General features: G+C 47.1%; 2 protein-coding genes across 2 annotated transcripts in view; both read right to left on the bottom strand.

Moving 5' to 3' along the window:
• LOC141272235 (uncharacterized) overlaps positions 1-21,891 on the bottom strand; it is a 146,728-nt gene that overhangs the window by 77,531 nt on the left and 47,306 nt on the right. The window lies entirely within an intron of this gene.
• LOC141272324 (gastrula zinc finger protein XlCGF66.1-like) lies at positions 1,126-11,823 on the bottom strand. Its single transcript, XM_073682910.1, has 4 exons — positions 11,539-11,823; positions 4,650-4,832; positions 3,273-3,396; positions 1,126-2,161 (listed from the first exon to the last, which is right to left on the bottom strand). Exons 1-4 carry the CDS (start codon positions 11,608-11,610, stop codon positions 2,121-2,123), a joined length of 420 nt encoding a protein of 139 aa, XP_073539011.1. The 5' UTR covers positions 11,611-11,823; the 3' UTR covers positions 1,126-2,120.

Genomic DNA, 21,891 nt, shown 5'->3' with positions numbered 1-21,891 from the left:
ACAGAGGAGCTGGAGAAAGCTCCACATTTCCATCCATCGGTTTCTTCTCTCATAATTCACTGTATGGAGATTGGGGGAAGGTCGGTGACAATTTACTAGTGATTGTATTTTGAGAGCTCATGATGTCACCATGAGGACATGGCCTCCCTCCTGGACAGGATCCTCTGGGATCACTCTAAGAGGAGAGAACCTTCCGTTCTATTAAAAGACGAGTTACCGCGTTTTTATTCTTCTTTAAAATAGACATAAATATCCACATCCGTCTCGATAAAAACACTAAAATAGGCAGAAAGTGCTCGGAAAGTTCTGCGTTTATCTCTGAAGGAGGAAAATATGAACGTGTACGACTAAAGTACGAAGTCACAGAACCCAGAAGGACGGTGTTGTGGGGAGCACCCGGTACGCAGCGGTTAGTGCCTATGAATGTGTAGAAAGGACAACTAGAGAGCAGGCACCAGGGTCATGGGCGCTTACTGATGCACACGGGGAGCCAAGGAGAGATTGTCTGGTCAGACTCCACAGAAAAGCTCCATAATACATATTCATCTGAACAAACATCCCTTTAACCCCTTCACTCCAAAGTCTGTTTTCACCTTCCTGCGCCGGCCATTTTTTTTCAATTCTGACCAGCATCACTTTATGTGGTAATAACTCTGGAGCTTCAATGTATCCCATTGTTTTTGGGACTGTATTTTTCGTGAAACATTGTACTTCATGTTAGTGGTAAATTTAGGTCAATATCTTTTGCGATTATTTCTGAAAATATTGAAAACATTTCAAAAAAATTTGAAAATTTCGCACTTAATTTTTATGCCCTTAAACCAGATACAGTGGCTTGCGAAAGTATTCACCTTCCTTTTGACATTTTACTACCTCCCAAACTGGAATTTCATGTTTTTCAGGCTTTGCATCAGTTCATGTACAGAACGAGCATACAACTGTGAACATTTGGTTTTCTTTTTATTGTGAAGCAAACAACAAATAGGACAAAATAAGTGAAAACGTCAGTGTGCATAACTATTCGCCCTTCCTTAAAGTCAGTACTTTGTAGAGCCTCCTTTTTGCAGCAATTACAGCTACAAGTCATTTTGGATAGGTCTCTATGAGCTTTCCACATCTGCCCACTGGGATTTTTGCCCAGTCCTCAAGGCAAAACTGCTCCAGCTCTGTCAAGTCTGACCACAGATTCTCCATTGGATTAAGGTCTGGGCTTTGACTCGGCCACTCCAAAACATTTACACGATTTCCCTTAAACCACTCGAGTGTTGCTTTAGCAGTTTGCTTTGGGACATTGTCTTGTTGGAAAGTGAACCTCCGTCCCAGCTTCAAATCACTGACAGACCGAAACAGGTTTTGCTCAAGAATATCCCCGTATTTCGCTCCATCGATCTTCCCCTTGACTCAAACCATTTTCCCTGTCCCTGCTGCTGAAAAACATCCCCACAGCATAATGCCTTCACCAGGTTTCACTGTGGGGATGGTGTTCTTGGTGTGATGAGCTGTGTTGGTTTGGCGCCAGACATAGCGCTTACCTTAGTGGCCAAAAAGTTTAATTTTGGTCTCATCTAACCAGAGCACCTTCCTCCTTACATTTGAGGAGTCTCCCACGTCTTTTGGCAAACTAAAAATAAGCCTTACAATTTTTTGGTGTAGGTAATGGCTTTTTTCTGCCCACTCTTACATAATTGCTACCTCTATGGAGTGTACAGTTGTCATATGCATAGATACTCCAGTCTCTGCTTGGGAACTCTGCAGCTCCTTCAGGGTTTCCTTTGGTCTCTGTGCTGCCTCTCTGATTAATGCCCTCCTTGCCCGGGCTGGGAGTTTTGGTGTGCACCCTCTCTTGGCAGGTTTGTTGTGGCACCATGTTCTTTCCATTTGATGATAATGGATTTGATGGTGCTACGGGTGATCATCAGAGATTGGGATATTTTTTTATAATGCACTTCTCAATAACTTGTTTGGAGATCTCCTTGGTCTTCATGGTGTTGTTTGGAGATTTCCTTGGTCTTCATGGTGTTGTTTGGAGATCTCCTTGGTCTTCATGGTGTTGTTTGGAGATCTCCTTGGTCTTCATGGTGTTGTTTGGAGATCTCCTTGGTCTTCATGGTGTTGTTTGGTTAGTGGTGCCTCTTGTTAATGGTGTTGCAGCTTCTGTGGCCTTTCAGAAAAGGTAAAGTGTATATACTGACAGACCATGTGACAATTAGATTGCACACAGGGGGACGTCACTAAGCATGTGAGTTATGAAGGGAATTGCTTAAACCAGAAATTTTTAGAGGCTTCATAGCAATAGGGCTGTATACATAAGCACATGCCAATTTTTGTAGAAATATCTCTCAAATCAGGAGATATTTCAAACATAATGAAAATGACATAACTCAATCATCTTCAAAAAATGACAGAGAAAAAGAAAGAGGAGGGGTGGGAGGAAACATAAAAGATATCTCCAACGACAAAGGAAACTTTGGAAAACACGGTAATTAACATGTCAAGCTATCTATTAACAGAGGCTGAAGTTTCAGTTCTATCCAAAGGCTTAACCTTCTCCCCGACAAATGAGTTTGACGTTTATAGAACTTTATTAGATGTGAATAAATTTGTGAGAACATTAACTTTGCGTTGTCATTTCATGGTCAATGAACAGAATGAGAACATGGAGAACTCGTTACAAGAAGTTTCTCATGATGATGTTCCCAATAGAACTGGAACTTTTGATGAACGGGGTTCACTTCTTGAACATAAAAGAGATTTTTTTTTATAACAAACGATTGAAAGTAACTATTACTATCCAGTCAAGTCTCGTCCACCTGTCTTGGATGTTTTCTAGGAAATGATTGAAGATGAACTACTTACATTAAGGAAAATAGAGACATAAATGTAATAATCTAACGGTATCAGAGCAACGAGCTCTGAAAGAACTTAAGGAGAACTCTGACCTCATAAGGAAAGCAGACAAAGGACGATCCGCTGTTATATTGAATGTGGGACTTTATGAAAAATTGAGTTGGGAAATCTGCAAACAAAATGTGACCGATGCTCTAAGGAAGGGGAAAGATTCTGAAAGAAGCCGCCGAGGACGAAGACTCAAGACTGATGAAGACGACAGCGGAGAAACCGCGACTCACAGATCAGAAGAGAATAATCAGGGAATGAAAGCTGTGAGAAAATGTAGAGAAAACAAGAGCAAGTCTGGAGAAAAATCATCTATTATAGGACGAGGCCGAGAGACGTCATCACATCCACCGGAGCCAACAAGAGTCTCCTCTCACCTGGTGATGTCAGAGGCCGGAGCTCCTCCATCATCACCTCCTGGTACCGATCCTGGTGTCCTTCTAGATACTCCCACTCCTCCATGGAGAGATAGACAGCGACGTCCTGACACCTTATAGGAACCTGACAACAACGACACCGTCATCACCCAGAATCCTCCAGTGCTGTCCTGTATAATGTCCCAGCAGTCACCTCTCCGGTCATCACCCAGAATCCTCCAGTGCTGTCCTGTATAATGTCCCAGCAGTCACCTCTCCGCTCATCAACCAGAATCCTCCAGTGCTGTACTGTATAATGTCCCAACAGTCACCTCTCCGGTCATCACCCAGAATCCTCCAGTGCTGTCCTGTATAATGTCCCAACAGTCACCTCTCCGGTCATCACCCAGAATCCTCCAGTGCTGTCCTGTATAATGTCCCAGCAGTCACCTCTCCGCTCATCACCCAGAATCCTCCAGTGCCGTCCTGTATAATGTCCCAGCAGTCACCTCTCCGCTCATCACCCAGAATCCTCCAGTGCTGTCCTGTATAATGTCCCAACAATGACCTCTCCGCTCATCACCCAGAATCCTCCAGTGCTGTCCTGTATAATGTCCCAGCAGTCACCTCTCCAGTCATCACCCAGAATCCTCCAGTGCTGTCCTGTATAATGTCCCAGAAGTCACCTCTCCGCTCCGGTCATCCCCCAGAATCCTCCAGTGCTGTCCTGTATAATGTCCCAGCAGTCACCTCTCCTGTCATCACCCAGAATCCTCCAGTGCTGTCCTGTATAATGTCCCAGCAGTCACCTCTCCGCTCATCACCCAGAATCCTCCAGTGCCGTCCTGTATAATGTCCCAGCAGTCACCTCTCCGGTCATCCCCCAGAATCCTCCAGTGCTGTCCTGTATAATGTCCCAGCAGTCACCTCTCCGATCATCACCCAGAATCCTCCAGTGCTGTCCTGTATAATGTCCCAGCAGTCACCTCTCCGCTCATCACCCAGAATCCTCCAGTGTTGTCCTGTATAATGTCCCAGCAGTCACCTCTCCGCTCATCACCCAGAATCCTCCAGTGCCGTCCTGTATAATGTCCCAGCAGTCACCTCTCCTGTCATCACCCAGAATCCCCCAGTGCCGTCCTGTATAATGTCCCAGCAGTCACCTCTCCTGTCATCACCTAGAATCCTCCAGTGCTGCCCTGTATAATGTCCCAGCAGTCACCTCTCCGGTCATCACCCAGAATCCTCCATGCCGTCCTGTATAATGTTCCAGCAGTCACCTCTTCGGTCATCACCCAGAATCCTCCAGTGCTGTCCTGTATAATGTCCCAGCAGTCACCTCTCCGGTCATCACCCAGAATCCTCCAGTGCCGTCCTGTATAATGTCCCAGCAGTCACCTCTCCGCTCAGCAGCTCAATCATCTTGTTGCTGAGCTCTAGGATCTTCTTCTTCTTCCTCTCATGTATCGGGGGGTGCGGGGGAGGCTCTGTGATGGGGCCCGGGCTCCGCCCTCCAGACTCCTGGAGATGGATGATGGGAGTCACACCCTCCACCGGTGTCTTCCTCACTATTGTGTAATCCTGTATATGGAGAAAAAGTGGTAAAACACGAAACCCCAGAGACATAATGAAATAGTTGTTGCTTTTTGACCAAAAACCTAATTACAGGTTCCTATTAACTCCTTCATCCCCAGCCTGTTTTCACCTTCCTGACCAGGACTAATATTTCAATTCTGACCAGTTTCACTTTAAGTCTGGCCCTCAGACCGCCACCGTCTTCTTACAGCAATCAGAATGTGAGACAGCTGATGTGATGACATCATTTCATCGTGTCAGCTGTGCACTGCAGAGAGTCAGTCAGAGACCGAAGCAGAGGCAGAGCGCCGGGGGAACGGGAGAGAAATGAGTATGTGGTGCTTTTTTTTAAGTGTATGTGATGTTTGTATGTATATAGAGAGGCTATGTGGGGGCTCATGCTATATATGGGAGGCTATGTGGGGGCTCATGCTGTACAGTGACATGTAAACGTTTAGGCACCCCTGGTCAAAATTACTGTTATTGTGAACAGTTAAGCAAGTTGAAGATGAAATGATCTCTAAAAGGCCTAAAGTTAAACAAGAGTGGAAAGACACTTCTCTGGCTATAAAAGCATTCACAAGCTGTGATACCAGGGGTACCCAAACTTTTACATGCTACTGTACATGGGAGGCTATGTGTGGGAGCTCGTGCTGTGTATGGGAGGCTGTGTGTGGGAGCTCATGCTGTATATGGGAGGCTATGCGGGGGGCTCATGCTGTATATGGGAGGCTATGCGCGGGGCTTATGCTGTATATGGGAGGCTGTGCGGGGGGCTTATGCTGTATATGGGAGGCTGTGTGTGGGAGCTCATGCTGTGTATGGGAGGCTTTGCGAGGGCTCATGCTGTAAATGGGAGGCTATGTATGGGAGCTCATAGTGTAGTTTTTCTGATTCAATATGCCTCTTTCCCAATAAACGGGCATTGCAGGACCTTAGGTATTGTGGTAAATCGACTCACTTGGTTGCTATAGAGGTACACAGGAACACTGTCTCTTTAAATTTTCTGCTGAGTTAATTAAGAGCACTGCATAAACTACAGCAATGTTAGCAAAAACAAACACAGCCTTCCTGGCCTAATAGGAAAAACAAAACATAACAATAAAGTATAGAACAGTCCTTGTTGCTACGAGTAACCGCCCGCTTCAGGAACAAACAATCCCAGGTTTGTCTTTCCTTCATATGACAAAACAGCTCAGAGCTTTCACCTCCAGACCCTCCCCACGCCAAATGCTCTGAAAGGCTGTAATTTTATCCTCTGAGTTCCTCCTGTTATGATCTGCAACATAAACTAAGGAAAGATAGAGGAAAGCTGTCCCTACAGTAAGACTAAGCTGAATCCCTACGATGTAGCGGGCTGCCTGTTCCTTGTGAACAGACCCGCCTTAGTCCTCGGCTAGTCTGAACGAAGACCTATAGAATTAAGGGAGGGGTCCCTAAATGAACTAAGGACTGGGACAAAAATGGGACACCTCCTAAACAAAAGTTGTTGCAGAGCACAAAAGACAAACTGACAAAAAGTACAATCCAGATGTTGCAGGTGCTGCTGGTGATGGCTTTGGACCAGGTGCTTGATCAGCTCCTCCATTTTGTCTGACCGCTGTTCCATGCTCCCACCTGCCTTCACCCAGGACATGCAGTCTGTCCACAGCAGTCACATTTGCTTCCTGAGGATCTTGCCTGCACTTCTAACACCAACTGTGGTAGATCGACTCACTTGGTTGCACATAGAGGTACACAGGAACACTGTCTCTTTAAACCTTCTGCTCAGTTTATTAAGAGCACTGCATAAACTACAGCAATGTTAGCAAAAACAAACACGGCCTTCCCGGCTAACAGGAAAAACATAATCATAACATATGGCACAGTCCTTGTTGCTACGGGTAACCGCCCGCTTCAGGAACAAACAATCAAAGGTTTGTCTTTTCTTCATATGACTAAACAGTTCAGAGCTTTCACCTCCAGGTCCTCCCCACACCAAATGCTCTGACAGGCTGTGATTTTATCCCCTTTCTACAGGTGTTTATTAACCCTAGCACTAAGATGGCTGATTAACCCCTTTCTATACTTTGTGTGCTGGAACACTTTTTCTATGTTTTTATCACAGGAGCTAACAATCTTACGTGTTACACATCTTCTCTCCAGTACTTTGCCAATGACCTTGTCACAGTATCTACTAAAATGTTACTTTGGCCTCAAGTTTTAAATTTTTAAAAGGGATAATTGGTTAAAAATGGAACAGAAAATTTGTTACGCAATATCTCCTGAGTGCACGGATACCCCATATGTGGTCAAAAACTACTTTTGAGGCAAAGTGCAAAGCTCAGAAGGGAAGGAGTGCCGTATGTGTCCCTCCACATAAGTGACACCATTTTACAAACAACACCTCATCTAGGGGTGCAGTCATCATAGCGACACCACAGGAGGGTCACAGAATTTTATTCCATTGAGCAATTAAAAAAATAATAATTACATTTTTACCACAAAAATTTTGTTTTAGCCCCAGATTTTACATTGTCACACGGGAAGATGTGTAAAACTGGCACCAAAATTTCTCATACAATTTTTGATGAACATAGCAATACCCCATATGTGTCTGTACAGTACTGCGAGACTCGGGCTTGGAGGGGGAGCACGATTTGACTCATGGAGAACAAATGATTGTAGAATAGTTTGCAGACTCCATATACAGATCCCTTAGCTGCAAGAAGAGCAGAATCCCCCCCGTCCTCAAGTGAACCCATTTTGGAAATTACACCCCTCTGGGAATATATCTACAGGTGTAGTGATGATTTTGACTCCATAGTGTTTTCCAGAAACTATCAGTAATGGATGTTGCTAAGTGAAAATGCAAATATGCCATTGTAGTGCCCATACATAGTAGTGTCCAGTACATAGCAGTGCCCATTATGTTGTAGCGCCCAGGACGTTGTAGTGCCCAGCTCGTGCATCTGGAGACACATACTAGAAAATTAGACGGTCTCGTATCACTGCAAAAATGCTCAGAATGAAGTGGGTCATTTGGATTTGGGAGTGAAGAATTCACTGGATTTCTTTGGGAGGTGAAGAGCCATTTTGCTTTTCCAGAGTTTTTGTGCTACCAGTAACGTGGAAGCCCCTATATTTCTGATAAAAGATGACGGACCTGACTGGGGACTTGCTCTTTTTGTGGATTGATTTGAATTTTTTGTTGGGAAGATTTTACATAACATTTGGGATCACATTTATCCTGTGCTCTACGCTGAGCACTTACATCAGGGTCTCTATTTAACTCTCTAAGTGACGTGATTCAGATGAAACCCCTGAGGGATCCATTCACTATAATATGGCAGCAGAGTTACTTTGGACTCGGTCTGGCCTCTGTTCAGTTTTGTCCTTTTCAGAAGTGCACAAAACTGTGGCCGATGGAACTTTTATGCACGCTTAAAAAGATGGACACCGCCGGATCACAGGTCATACGGCGTCCACAGTGACTCCATCTGCCTCATTATAGGGAGTCTTCTGCCGGGAGTTCCGTCTGAATCAAGTATTTCAGAGATTTACACGGAAACCCCGGTGTAAGACTCAGCGCAGAGCGCAGGATAAATGTGAGCCGAGTCTTACTGCGATCTTTGGGAGGCAGAATGAACAAATCAACAGCAGGTGAAGAATTGGCAGAATGAACAAATCACATCAGGTGAAGAATTGGTTTTATTAATATTTTACGCCATTCCTCGTGTGGTTAAAAAAGTGATTAAACGATTTTATTCTTTGGGTCGGTGCGATTACAGAGATACCAGATTTATATCGGGTTTTTATGATTGGCAGCTGTCACACACTAAAAGACTGCATCGCCATATTTTGAGAGCTCTAACTTTTCCATATTTCAGCTGACAGTCATGTGATGTGAGGGCTTGTTTTTTGCAGGACGAGTGGATATTGTTATTGGTACCATTGGTATGTTTTTATCGGTACCATTTTCGGGCAAATGACATTTTTTGAACGCTTTGTATTCTGATTTTTGGGAGGCAGAATGGACAAAAAACAATAATTAAGTCTTTGTCTTTAGTGGGATTTTTTTTATGCTGTTCAAAGTGTGGTAAAAATGATGAGGCAGCTTTATGCTTCGGGTCAGTAAGTTTACAGCGATACTATATTTTTTATTGTTTTTTTATGTTTTGTTGCTTTTACACAATAAAAACTATTTTATAGAAAGAGTATTGTGACAAAACAGCTTCTTATCTTAATCAGCCAGATGTCTAAATTTGTTAAGCCAATAGAAATACACTATTGTGTTTGAGTTGACTTGTGAATGTATGTGTATTTCTGTGGCTGGTCAAAAAGGACATACTATGTGTATAAACCTAAATGTTGACCTCTTAGTTTGGGAACAATGATGTTTGTTACTATGCCAATTTCATATTGTACTATGTCAGCTAGTTTATTTACAAGAGCAGGGGGATTAGCTCAAACAATGAGACCTATATGAGACCTGTGCACTGCACCTTCCCAACCTGTGACTGATGACCTTAGCCACCAATGTGAATATAAAAAGGGTTTTTCTATCCTGCTGACAAGGGGGATCAGAAGATCAGAGAATCAGAGAGACACTCATGAGCAGTTTCCATGACACCGACTCCAACTCCGACTCCACGACTCCCTCATACATGGCTCATGTTTATGTGATAAATTTACTGTAGCACAGCTTCAGACCCTTAGATCAGGAGTAGGACAGATATTTATAGGACATTTCAGAACTTTCCCAAATTCTTATGAAAAAATATTCCCCACAAACTGCATTGAACTACTGTACCCAATTTATTATATATTTTAGGAATCGGAGTTGGTCCCTTTTATACCGACTGACTCCACAGCCCTGCTCATCGGAACTTCAGCTTGCTAGCATGGCTCGATCTAGAGAGACACAGATTTGGATTCTACATGATTCTAGCCTAAGGGTATACGGCCCTGACTGGAAGGATACAGATTTGCTCCATTGACCATCAGAGAACTCATGTATACATTTGGGGAGACCAGGTTGGGACAATGAGGTCACCTGGCCCCATGGCTATGTTGTTTGGGGTTGCCAGGTGGGACCCTCCGGTCACCTGGAACCCATGAAGACATTCAGAGAAGCCAGATTGGGACCCGCTGGTCAATTAGCCCCATGGAAACTCTCAGAGAGGCCAGGATGGGACCCTCGGGTCTCCTGGCCTTGTAACTAAGTGGACTGTCAGCTTCCTAATCTTACTGCGACATCCTCTCTGTGAGGGCCCGCCAAAAGCGGGGGACCACTGGTTGAGGTAGTTGGCCCTGGAAGTCCCAAAGTCATAGATGTTCTATCCCAGGCGGAAGAGCAGAAGGGTGAGACTGTGTAATGTTGTACCATCTTGGGTATTTGCTGGGACTGTTCTGTGTGTTTATTGTCTGTTTGGTGGTTCAATAAAGTATTCCCGCACTGTATTACCCTCACCCTGTGTTGTCTGAGTAGCGTTACGTCCATGGAAGACCTCAAGACAGTATTGTTTTTGCATCGCTTTTTTCAGACTGCTTTAATGTTTTATTTTTCGGCTGATGGAGCTGTATGGCGGCTTGTTAGTTGCAGGACAAGATGACGTTTTCAGCGGTACCAATTTTATTTCCATTCATCTTTTTAATCGCGTTTTACTCCACTTTTAGTTCAGCGGTATGATGATGAAGCATCATTGTTTATTATATTTTTTACGTTGTTTACTGAAGGGGTTAACCAGTGGGACAGTTTTATAGGTCGGGTCGTTCCGGACTCGGCGATACCAAACATGTACTTTATTTGTTTATTTTTACATAAATATTTGTATTTAATGGATTCAGATTTTCTCTTTTTTTATTCTTTATTTTGTCGGTTTTTTTTATATTTCTTCAACTTTTAAACACTTTTCCTTCCCTTCTCCCAGGACAGGACATGAACGTTTCCTGCCCGGATCGCTGATCTAATACTCTGGATGCTTTTACACTGCAGGGCATCAGATCAGTATCTCATACACAGGGAGGAGGCGTCAGGTGCTGCTCTGAGCTGGAGCTTACAGGCCACCGTCCCTGGTGACTTTTGGTCTGTGGTCACCATGGAAACGATCGGCACAATGTGATCGCAATTGCGTTGTGCTGATCGGAGCAGAGTGAGCCCCCTCCCTCGCCGACGCCCATCGATGTCGCTGTCACTATTGACAGCGGCATCAGAGGGGTTAAACGCTTGAGATCGGCCCTATGTCCGTTGCCCCAGAGCGTCAGCTCCTATAAACTGCTAACACCCGTCGATGATCGCGCCGCGGCTCGGAGAGAACCCGTCCGATCCTCACGCTGTACATGTACGGTGAAAGTCGTAAAGGGGTTAAATGGAATCTGTCACCAGGTTTTTGGCAACTAATCTGAGGGCAGCATGATGTCGGGGCAGAGACCCTGATTCCAGCGATGTGTCACTTCCTGAGCTGCTTGCTGTAGTTTTGATAAAATCCCTGTTTAATCAGCTGGAGACGATCACTGGAGGACGAGTAAACCTGCAGCTCAGTGTTCGGAGCACTGCTAGATCTACAGCAGAGAAAACAGGGATTACAGCAGCGAGCAGCCCAGTAAGTGACCAATCACTGGAATCAAGGTCTCTGCCCCCACATCATGCTGCTCTCAGATCAGATAGAAAAACCTGATGTCGGACTTGTTACATAACACAATAAAGCTGATAGAAATGTAGAGGAGTTACCTCTCCGCTCAGCAGGGAGATGATCTCCAGGGTGAAGTGTAATAATCTTCTGGTGGTCTCGTCCTCGTCCATCCTCGGGGGGTCATTCAGGAGAAGGAGGGATGAACACTGGATCAGCTGGAGGGATCTCGTCCTGCCGGCGTCTTCATGATAAAGGAGAAGATGGAGATCACAGGGGACGATATAACGACAATCACTGAATTCTGCCCCAAATATCCGACATTTATCGGGAAGAATCTGGAGGAAAAGCCACAAACTCCACCGCGGCCTCCTCCACCGATCTGACCGCTCATTATCAGCCTCGTAGGAGGTCGGTCACCGTGGTAACTACACCTCCAGTGGGGGACGGTCACCGTGGTAACTACACCTCCAGCGGGGGACGGTCACCGTGGTAACTACACCTCCAGCGGGGGACGGTCACCGTGGTAACTACACCGCCAGCGGGGGGCGGTCACCGTAGTAACTACACCGCCAGCGGAGGACGGTCACCGAGGTAACTACACCGCCAGCGGAGGTCGGTCACTGTGGTAACTGCACCTGCAGCGGAGGCGGTCACCGTGGTAACTCCACCTCCAGCGGGGGGCGGTCACCGTGGTAACTCCACCTCCAGCGGGGGACGGTCACCGTGGTAACTCCACCTCCAGCGGGGGACGGTCACCGTTGTAACTCCACCTCCAGCGGGGGTCGGTCACCGTGGTAACTCCACCTCCAGCGGGGGACGGTCACCGTGGTAACTCCACCTCCAGGGGGGACGGTCACCGTGGTAACTCCACCTCCAGCGGGGGGCGGTCACCGTGGTAACTCCACCTCCAGCGGGGGACGGTCACCGTGGTAACTCCACCTCCAGCGGGGGACGGTCACCGTGGTAACTCCACCTCCAGCGGGGGACGGTCACCGTGGTAACTCCACCTCCAGCGGGGGACGGTCACCGTGGTAACTCCACCTCCAGCGGGGGACGGTCACCGTGGTAACTCCACCTCCAGCGGGGGACGGTCACCGTGGTAACTCCACCTCCAGCGGGGGCGGTCACCGTGGTAACTCCACCTCCAGCGGGGGACGGTCACCGTGGTAACTCCACCTCCAGCGGGGGACGGTCACCGTAGTAACTACACCGCCAGCGGAGGACGGTCACCGAGGTAACTACACCGGCAGCGGAGGTCGGTCACTGTGGTAACTGCACCTGCAGCGGAGGCGGTCACCGTGGTAACTCCACCTCCAGCGGGGGGCGGTCACGTGGTAACTCCACCTCCAGCGGGGGACGGTCACCGTGGTAACTCCACCTCCAGCGGGGGACGGTCACCGTTGTAACTCCACCTCCAGCGGGGTCGGTCACCGTGGTAACTCCACCTCCAGCGGGGGACGGTCACCGTGGTAACTCCACCTCCAGGGGGGACGGTCACCGTGGTAACTCCACCTCCAGCGGGGGGCGGTCACCGTGGTAACTCCACCTCCAGCGGGGGACGGTCACCGTGGTAACTCCACCTCCAGCGGGGGACGGTCACCGTGGTAACTCCACCTCCAGCGGGGGCGGTCACCGTGGTAACTCCACCTCCAGCGGGGGACGGTCACCGTGGTAACTCCACCCCCAGCGGGGGCGGTCACCGTGGTAACTCCACCTCCAGCGGGGGACGGTCACCGTGGTAACTACAGCGCCAGCGGGGGCGGTCACCGTGGTAACTCCACCTCCAGCGGGGGACGGTCACCGTGGTAACTCCACCTCCAGCGGGGGACGGTCACCGTGGTAACTACAGCGCCAGCGGGGGCGGTCACCGTGGTAACTCCACCTCCAACAGGGGACGGTCACCGTGGTAACTCCACCTCCAGAGGAGGACGGTCACCGTGGTAACTCCACCTCCAACGGGGGCGGTGAGGTGAGGAGGAGCCGCTGCACATCCCCCATACAACACTGAGGAGCCGCAGTCACATGGAGCAGGAGCCTCCACAGGAACAGCTCTGATCTCACCCCACACTCTCCTCTCACAGATTCACCACAAACCCTCCCTGTAATCTCACCGGAATGGCGGGAAGCGGAAACCTGCTGCTGGCTGATACCAGAGAGCAAGAGCTGCGCACACCCAGGACGGAGCTGCTGCACTGAGAGCGGGAGGAGCTGTGGTGACGTCACCGCCATGTGATCAGGGGGCGGGGCTCAGGAGAGAAGTGGTGAAGGACCTGTGGTGACGTCACCGCCATGTGATCAGGGGGCGGAGCTCTGGAGAGAGGTGGTGAAGGACCTGTGTTAATGATGACGTCACCACAGCTCCTCCCCCTCAGTGCAGCAGACACTTCATACTTCTCCTGGATCTCTGTTCTCTCTGTTATCAGCCATTATACAGAGACCTGCACCCAGGAGACATTATATACAGAGCAGAGAACATTCCCCGCAGATTATATTCCTGGAGACAGAACAGGATCTGTGTGACGTCAGCACTGAAGGGATTCCAGGGGGAGACCAGAGGCCGAGAGACCGGATCCATCAGTGGTCGGAGCCTTAGTTACAGGATCCATCGGTCGTGGTCGGTGACGTCTTGTAGATGTGATCGGAGCCTTAGTTACAGGATCCATCGGTCGTGGTCGGTGACGTCTTGTAGCTGTGATCGGAGCCTTAGTTACAGGATCCATCGCTCGTGGTCGGTGACGTCTTGTAGATGTGATCGGAGCCTTAGTTACAGGATCCATCGCTCGTGGTCGGTGACGTCTTGTAGATATGATCGGAGCCTTAGTTACAGGATCCATCGGTCGTGGTTGGTGACGTCTTGTAGATGTGATCGGAGCCTTAGTTACAGGATCCATCGGTCGTGGTCGGTGACGTCTTGTAGATGTGATCGGAGCCTTAGTTACAGGATCCATCGGTCGTGGTCGGTGACGTCTTGTAGATGTGATCGGAGCCTTAGTTACAGGATCCATCGGTCGTGGTCGGTGACGTCTTGTAGATATGATCGGAGCCTTAGTTACAGGATCCATCGGTCGTGGTCGGTGACGTCTTGTAGATGTGATCGGAGCCTTAGTTACAGGATCCATCGGTCGTGGTCGGTGACGTCTTGTAGATATGATCGGAGCCTTAGTTACAGGATCCATCGGTCGTGGTCGGGGATGTCTTGTAGATGTGATCGGAGCCTTAGTTACAGGATCCATCGCTCGTGGTCGGTGACGTCTTGTAGATGTGATCGGAGCCTTAGTTACAGGATCCATCGGTCGTGGCCGGTGTCGTCTTGTAGATGTGATCGGAGCCTTAGTTACAGGATCCATCGGTCGTGGTCGGTGACGTCTTGTAGATGTGATCGGAGCCTTAGTTACAGGATCCATCGGTCGTGGTCGGTGACGTCTTGTAGATGTGATCGGAGCCTTAGTTACAGGATCCATCGGTCGTGGTCGGTGACGTCTTGTAGATGTGATCGGAGCCTTAGTTACAGGATCCATCGGTCGTGGTCGGGGATGTCTTGTAGATGTGATCGGAGCCTTAGTTACAGGATCCATCGCTCGTGGTCGGTGACGTCTTGTAGATGTGATCGGAGCCTTAGTTACAGGATCCATCGGTCGTGGTCGGTGACGTCTTGTAGATGTGATCGGAGCCTTAGTTACAGGATCCATCGGTCGTGGTCGGTGACGTCTTGTAGATATGATCGGAGCCTTAGTTACAGGATCCATCGGTCGTGGTCGGGGATGTCTTGTAGATGTGATCGGAGCCTTAGTTACAGGATCCATCGGTCGTGGCCGGTGTCGTCTTGTAGATGTGATCGGAGCCTTAGTTACAGGATCCATCGGTCGTGGTCGGTGACGTCTTGTAGATGTGATCGGAGCCTTAGTTACAGGATCCATCGGTCGTGGTCGGTGACGTCTTGTAGATGTGATCGGAGCCTTAGTTACAGGATCCATCGGTCGTGGTTGGTGACGTCTTGTAGATGTGATCGGAGCCTTAGTTAGAGGATCCATCGGTCGTGGTCGGTGACGTCTTGTAGATGTGATCGGAGCCTTAGTTACAGGATCCATCGGTCGTGGTCGGTGACGTCTTGTAGATGTGATCGGAGCCTTAGTTACAGGATCCATCGGTCGTGCTCGGTGACGTCTTGTAGATGTGATCGGAGCCTTAGTTACAGGATCCATCGGTCGTGGTCGGTGACGTCTTGTAGATGTGATCGGAGCCTTAGTTACAGGATCCATCGGTCGTGGTCGGTGACGTCTTGTAGATGTGATCGGAGCCTTAGTTACAGGATCCATCGGTCGTGGTCGGTGACGTCTTGTAGATGTGATCGGAGCCTTAGTTACAGGATCCATCGGTCGTGGTCGGTGAGGTCTTGTAGATGTGATCGGAGCCTTAGTTACAGGATCCATCGGTCGTGGTCGGTGACGTCTTGTAGATGTGATCGGAGCCTTAGTTACAGGATCCATCAGTGGTCGGTGACGTCTTGTAGATGTGATCGGAGCCTTAGTTACAGGATCCATCGGTCGTGGTTAGTGACGTCTTGTAGATGTGATCGGAGCCTTAGTTACAGGATCCATCGGTTGTGATGTGATCGGAGTCTTGTACGAGATCTGCACTCTTACAAATTCTGCATTTTCGCAGACCATCTAATATTTTGTCCATTGTTCCATCTGAAGCTTGTGCTTCCCAAGGTTATGGAACTGTTAATACAACCTTCTTAGGCGTGTTACTTGTTATTTTCTATTTCGATTACATATTTACATAGGTTGAAGAAAGACTATGGTCCATCAAGTTCAACCTTTCTCCACCAATTGTACATTTTGTCACTAATTAACTGTAACCCACAATGTTTTGTGTTCTGAGGAAATCATCCAGTCCTTTTATAATTGTTACTCTATCGGCCATTACTACTATTGATGAGCGAGTATGTTCTGTTAACCCTTTCGGCGAGCATGCTCGGGTGCTCGCCGAGTATCTTCAGCGTGCTCGGGGATTATGTTTTAGTCACTCCGTGCACATGATTTGCGACTGACAGTTTTAATACATGTGAGGAATGCCTAAGAAACAGGCACATGTATTAAAAATGTCAAAGAAACAGGCATTCCTCACATGTATTAAAGCTGTCAAACAATCGCAAATCATGCTTACAGAGTGACTAAAACATAACATCCGAGCACACTGAAGATACTCGGAAAACACCCGAGCATGCTCGCTCATCACGAATTACTACCTCTTGCGGTAAGGCATTTTACATTCTGACTATAAACAACCCTTTCCTATTTTGCTGGCGGAATCTTCTTCCACCCGTAATGAGTGCCCCCTAGTCCTTAATATGGTCTTTGGAAGGAATAAGTCATGTGCCCTTTCCTTGTATTGACCAAAAGTTTGGACATACCTTCTCATTTAAAGATTTTTCTGTATTTTCATGACTATGAAAATTGTACATTCAAACTGAAGGCATCAAAACTATGAATTAACACATGTGGAATTATATACTTAACAAAAAAGTGTGAAACAACTGAAAATATGTCTTATATTCTAGGTTCTTCAAAGTAGCCACCTTTTGCTTTGATGACTGCTTTGCACACTCTTGGCATTCTCTTGATGAGCTTCAAGAGGTAGCCACCGGAAATGGTCTTCCAACAATCTTGAAGGAGTTCCCAGAGATGCTTAGCACTTGTTGGCCCTTTTGCCTTCACTCTGTGGTCCAGCTCACCCCAAACCATCTCGATTGGGTTCAGGTCTGGTGACTGTGGAGGCCAGGTCATCTGGCGTAGCACCCCATCACTCTCCACCTTGGTCAAATAGCCCTTACACAGCCTGGAGGTGTGTTTGGGGTCATTGTCCAGTTGAAAAATAAATGATGGTCCAACTAAACGCAAACCGGATGGAATAGCATGCCGCTGCAAGATGCTGTGGTAGCCATGCTGGTTCAGTATGCCTTCAATTTTGAATAAACCCCCAACAGTGTCACCAGCAAAGCACCCCCACACCATCACACTTCCTCCTCCATGCTTCACGGTGGGAACCAGGCATGTAGAGTCCATCCGTTCACCTTTTCTGCGTCTCACAAAGACACGGTGGTTGGAACCAAAGATCTCAAATTTGGACTCATCAGACCAAAGCACAGATTTCCACTGGTCTAATGTCCATTCCTTGTGTTCTTTAGCCCAAATAAGTCTCTTCTGCTTGTTGCCTGTCCTTAGCAGTGGTTTCCTAGCAGCTATTTTACCATGAAGGCCTGCTGCACAAAGTGTCCTCTTAACAGTTGTTGTAGAGATGTGTCTGCTGCTAGAACTCTGTGTGGCATTGACCTGGTCTCTAATCTGAGCTGCTGTTAACCTGCGATTTCTGAGGCTGGTGACTCGGATAAACTTATCCTCAGAAGCAGAGGTGACTCTTGGTCTTCCTTTCCTGGGGCGGTCCTTATGTGAGCCAGTTTCTTTGTAGCGCTTGATGGTTTTTGCAACTGCACTTGGGGACACTTTCAAAGTTTGCCCAATTTTGTGGACTGACTGACCTTCATTTCTTAAAGTAATGATGGCCACTCGTTTTTCTTTACTTAGCTGCTTTTTTCTTGCCATAATACAAATTCTAACAGTCTATTCAGTAGGACTATCAGCTGTGTATCCACCTGACTTCTGCACAACACAACTGATGGTCCCAACCCCATTTATAAGGCAAGAAATCCCACTTACTAAACCTGACAGGGCACACCTGTGAAGTGAAAACCATTTCCAGTGACTACCTCTTGAAGCTCATCAAGAGAATGCCAAGAGTGTGCAAAGCAGTCATCAAAGCAAAAGGTGGCTACTTTGAAGAACCTAGAATATAAGACATATTTTCAGTTGTTTCACACTTTTTTGTTAAGTATAGAATTCCACATGTGTTAATTCATAGTTTTGATGCCTTCAGTGTGAATGTACAATTTTCAAAGTCATGAAAATACAGAAAAATCTTTAAATGAAAAGGTGTGTCCAAACTTTTGGTTTGTACTGTATATGTATACATGTAAATGAGATCTCCTCTGAGGCGTCTTTTTTCTAAGCTAAACAAGTCCAACTCTTCCAACCTTTCATCATATGCCAGACCTTTCATCCCTTGTTATAATCTAGTTGCCCGCCTTTGAACTAACTTCTGAATATCCTTTTTAAAATGTGGAGCCCAAAACTGGATCCCATAATCGAAATGTGGCCTCACCAGTGATTTATAGATGGGTAACAATACATTGGGATCGCACGATTTTGTCTCTTCTTTTTATACACCCTAAAATCTTGTTTGCTTTTGCCGTTGCTGCTTGACATTGAGTACTGCTGATCAGCTTACTTGTAACCAGAATACCCAAGTCCTTCTCCGGTTCTGTAATCCCGAGTACACTCCCATTTAATGTACAGTTGTGCTCAAAAGTTTACACACCCCAGCAGAATTTTTCCTTTCTTGGCCTTGTTTCAGAGAATATGAATGATAACAAAAAAACTTTTTCTCCACTTATGGTTATTGGTTGGGTGAAGTCATTTATCGTCAAACTAATGTGTTTTCTCTTAATGACAACCAAAAACATCCAAATGACCCTTATCAAAAGTTCACATACCCCATTTCTTAATACCGTGTATTGCCCCATCTAACATCAATGACGTGCTTTACAGTAGGAATGGTGTTCCTTTCATCATAGGCCTTGTTGACCCCTCTCCAAATGTAACATTTATGGTTGTGGCCAAAAAGTTCAATTTTGGTCTCATCCCTCCATATTACCTTGTTCCAGAAGTTTTGAGGCTTGTCTATGTGCTGTTGGGCGTATTGTAGGCGAGTTACTTTGTGGCATTTGCGCAGTAATGGCTTTCTTCTGGCGACTCGACCATGCAGCCCATTTTTCTTCAAGTGCCTTTTTATTTTGCATCTTGAACAGCCACACCGCTAGTTTTCAGAGAGTCCTGAATTTCAGCTGATGTTATTTGTGGGTTTTTCTTTGCATCCCGAACAATTTTCCTGGCAGTTATGGCCGAAATTTTTGTTGGTCTACCTGACCGTAGTTTGGTCTTTACACCGCCCCTGATTTTCCATTTGTTAATCACAGTTTGAACGCTGCTGACTGGTATTATCAATTCCTTGGATATCTTTTTGCATTCCTTTCCTGTGTTATATAGTTCAACCACCTTTTCCCGTAGATCCATTGACAATTCTTTTGCTTTCCCCATTCTCACAATTCAGAAACGTCAGTGGCTGGATGAAAGATGCAAGCGTCTGTCTGGATCCCAGAAACTCACTCAGCTTTTATGCACACACACTGATTACAAGCAAACAGGTCACAGGTGAGGATGTTACCTTTAGTAGCCATTCAAACCCATTTGTGTCAAATTCTGTGCATGTTATCAGGCCAAAATCACCAGGGTATGTGAACTTTTGATCAGGGTCATTTGGATGTTTTTGGTTGTCATTAAGATTTAAAAAGAGAAAACACAGTAGTTTGACAATAAATGGCTTCACCCAACCAATAACCATGAGTGGAGAGAAAACAAAATTTTTTGTTATCATTCATATCCTCTGAAACAAGGCCAAGAAAGGAAAAATTCTGCCGGGGTATGTAAACTTTTGAGCACAACTGTATATGCAGCAATAGGATTACTCTGTCCTCGGTGCATTACTCTACATTTATCTACATTAAATCTCATTTTCCAAGTGTTTTTCCATTCAGAAATTATATCCTGATCGTTTTGTAATGTCAAGGTCAGATTTTAATATCCAATATAGTTTGGTGTCGTCAGCAAAGGCTGAAACTTTACTATCAATCCCATCCCCGAGGTCATGAAAAATCAGGTAAAAAAAAAAAATCAGTCCTAGTACCGATCCCTGAGGTCCCCACTGCTCCCGGTACAGATCCCTGCGGTCCCCACTGCTCCCGGTACAGATCCCTGCGGTCCCCACTGCTCCCGGTACAGATCCCTGCGGTCCCCACTGCTCCCGGTACAGATCCCTGCGGTCCCCACTGCTCCCGGTACAGTTCCCTGTGGTCCCCACTGCTCCCGGTACAAATCCCTGCGGTCCCCACTGCTCCCGGTACAGATCCCTGCGGTCCCCACTGCTCCCGGTACAGATCCCTGCGGTCCCCACTACTCCCGGTACAGATCCCTGCGGTCCCCACTACTCCCGGTACAGATCCCTGCGGTCCCCACTGCTCCCGGTACGGATCCCTGCGGTCCCCACTGCTCCCGGTACAGATCCCTGCGGTCCCCACTGCTCCCGGTACAGATCACTGCGGCCCCCACTGCTCCCGGTACAGATCCCTGCGGTCCCCACTGCTCCCGGTACAGATCACTGCGGCCCCCACTGCTCCCGGTACAGATCCCTGCGGCCCCCACTGCTCTTGGTACAGATCCCTGCGGCCCCCACTGCTCTTGGTACAGATCCCTGCGGCCCCCACTGCTCTTGGTACAGATCCCTGAGGTCCCCACTGCTCCTGGTACAGATCCCTGCGGTACCCACTGCTGACAGTGTCCCATTTAGAGAACGTACCATTTATGACGACTCTTTGTTTCCTATCATTTAGCCAATTCCTTACCCAGCTACATATAGTTCCCCCAAGTCCCTACTTCTGTAGCTTCAGTATAAGGCTGTTATGTGGTACAGGATTAAATGCATTTGCAAAGTCCAGATAAATCACATCAGCCACATTACCAACATCCAGATTTAACTTACCCCCTCATAGAACCCCAACATGTTGGTTACACATGACCTATCTTTAATGAATCTGTGCTGATGGTCAGTTATTGTATTATTCTCTGCGATATATCTCTGCAGGTCATCTCTTATTATTCCCTCAAAAACTTTGCACACTACTGCTGTCTGACTTAGGGTAGAGACACACTTGCTTATAACTGGGCCAATGATCGCATCGCACTAAACGGACTGGCCAGCACCTCTCCTGACCTGAACATGACAGCATGATGGAATTCTATGCAGCTGTCAGGTCAGGAGAGGTGCCGGCCAGTACGAGGTTTACGATGCGATTCGCGCAGAAGAAATACAGCAGTGTGTCTGTGCCCTTACTGGGCGGTAGCTGCCTGGATCCACCTTCTTACCTTTCTTAAATATCGGTACCACATCAGCTATCCTCCAATCCTGTGGCACTACCCCTGTTACAAGCGAGTCTAAGAATATGAGATACAACGGTCTGTCAATTATTGAGCTCAATTCCCTCAGTATCTGTGGATGAATGTCATCTGGCCCGGGGGATTTGTCAATGTTTAATTTGCTCAGACACAGGCGTACTTCTTTTTGTGTTAAATTAGTAATATCAGGTGGTGAACTTTGATTTTTGCCTTGTTGAAACATCCCCAGACGGTTCATTGGTGAACAAGGATGAAAAGTGACTGTTTAATATCTCAGCCTTTTCTTTGTCCTCTATAATTTTATTGTTTTTTAAGGGGCCAATA

Source organism: Phyllobates terribilis, unplaced genomic scaffold, assembly GCF_046119375.1.
Source record: "Phyllobates terribilis strain yellow unplaced genomic scaffold, ASM4611937v1 Scaffold_1__5_contigs__length_1240528914, whole genome shotgun sequence".
Classification (NCBI taxonomy): Eukaryota; Metazoa; Chordata; class Amphibia; order Anura; family Dendrobatidae; genus Phyllobates; species Phyllobates terribilis.
Note: the sequence above shows the minus strand (reverse complement) of the source record. Positions and strands in the feature narration are given on the sequence as shown.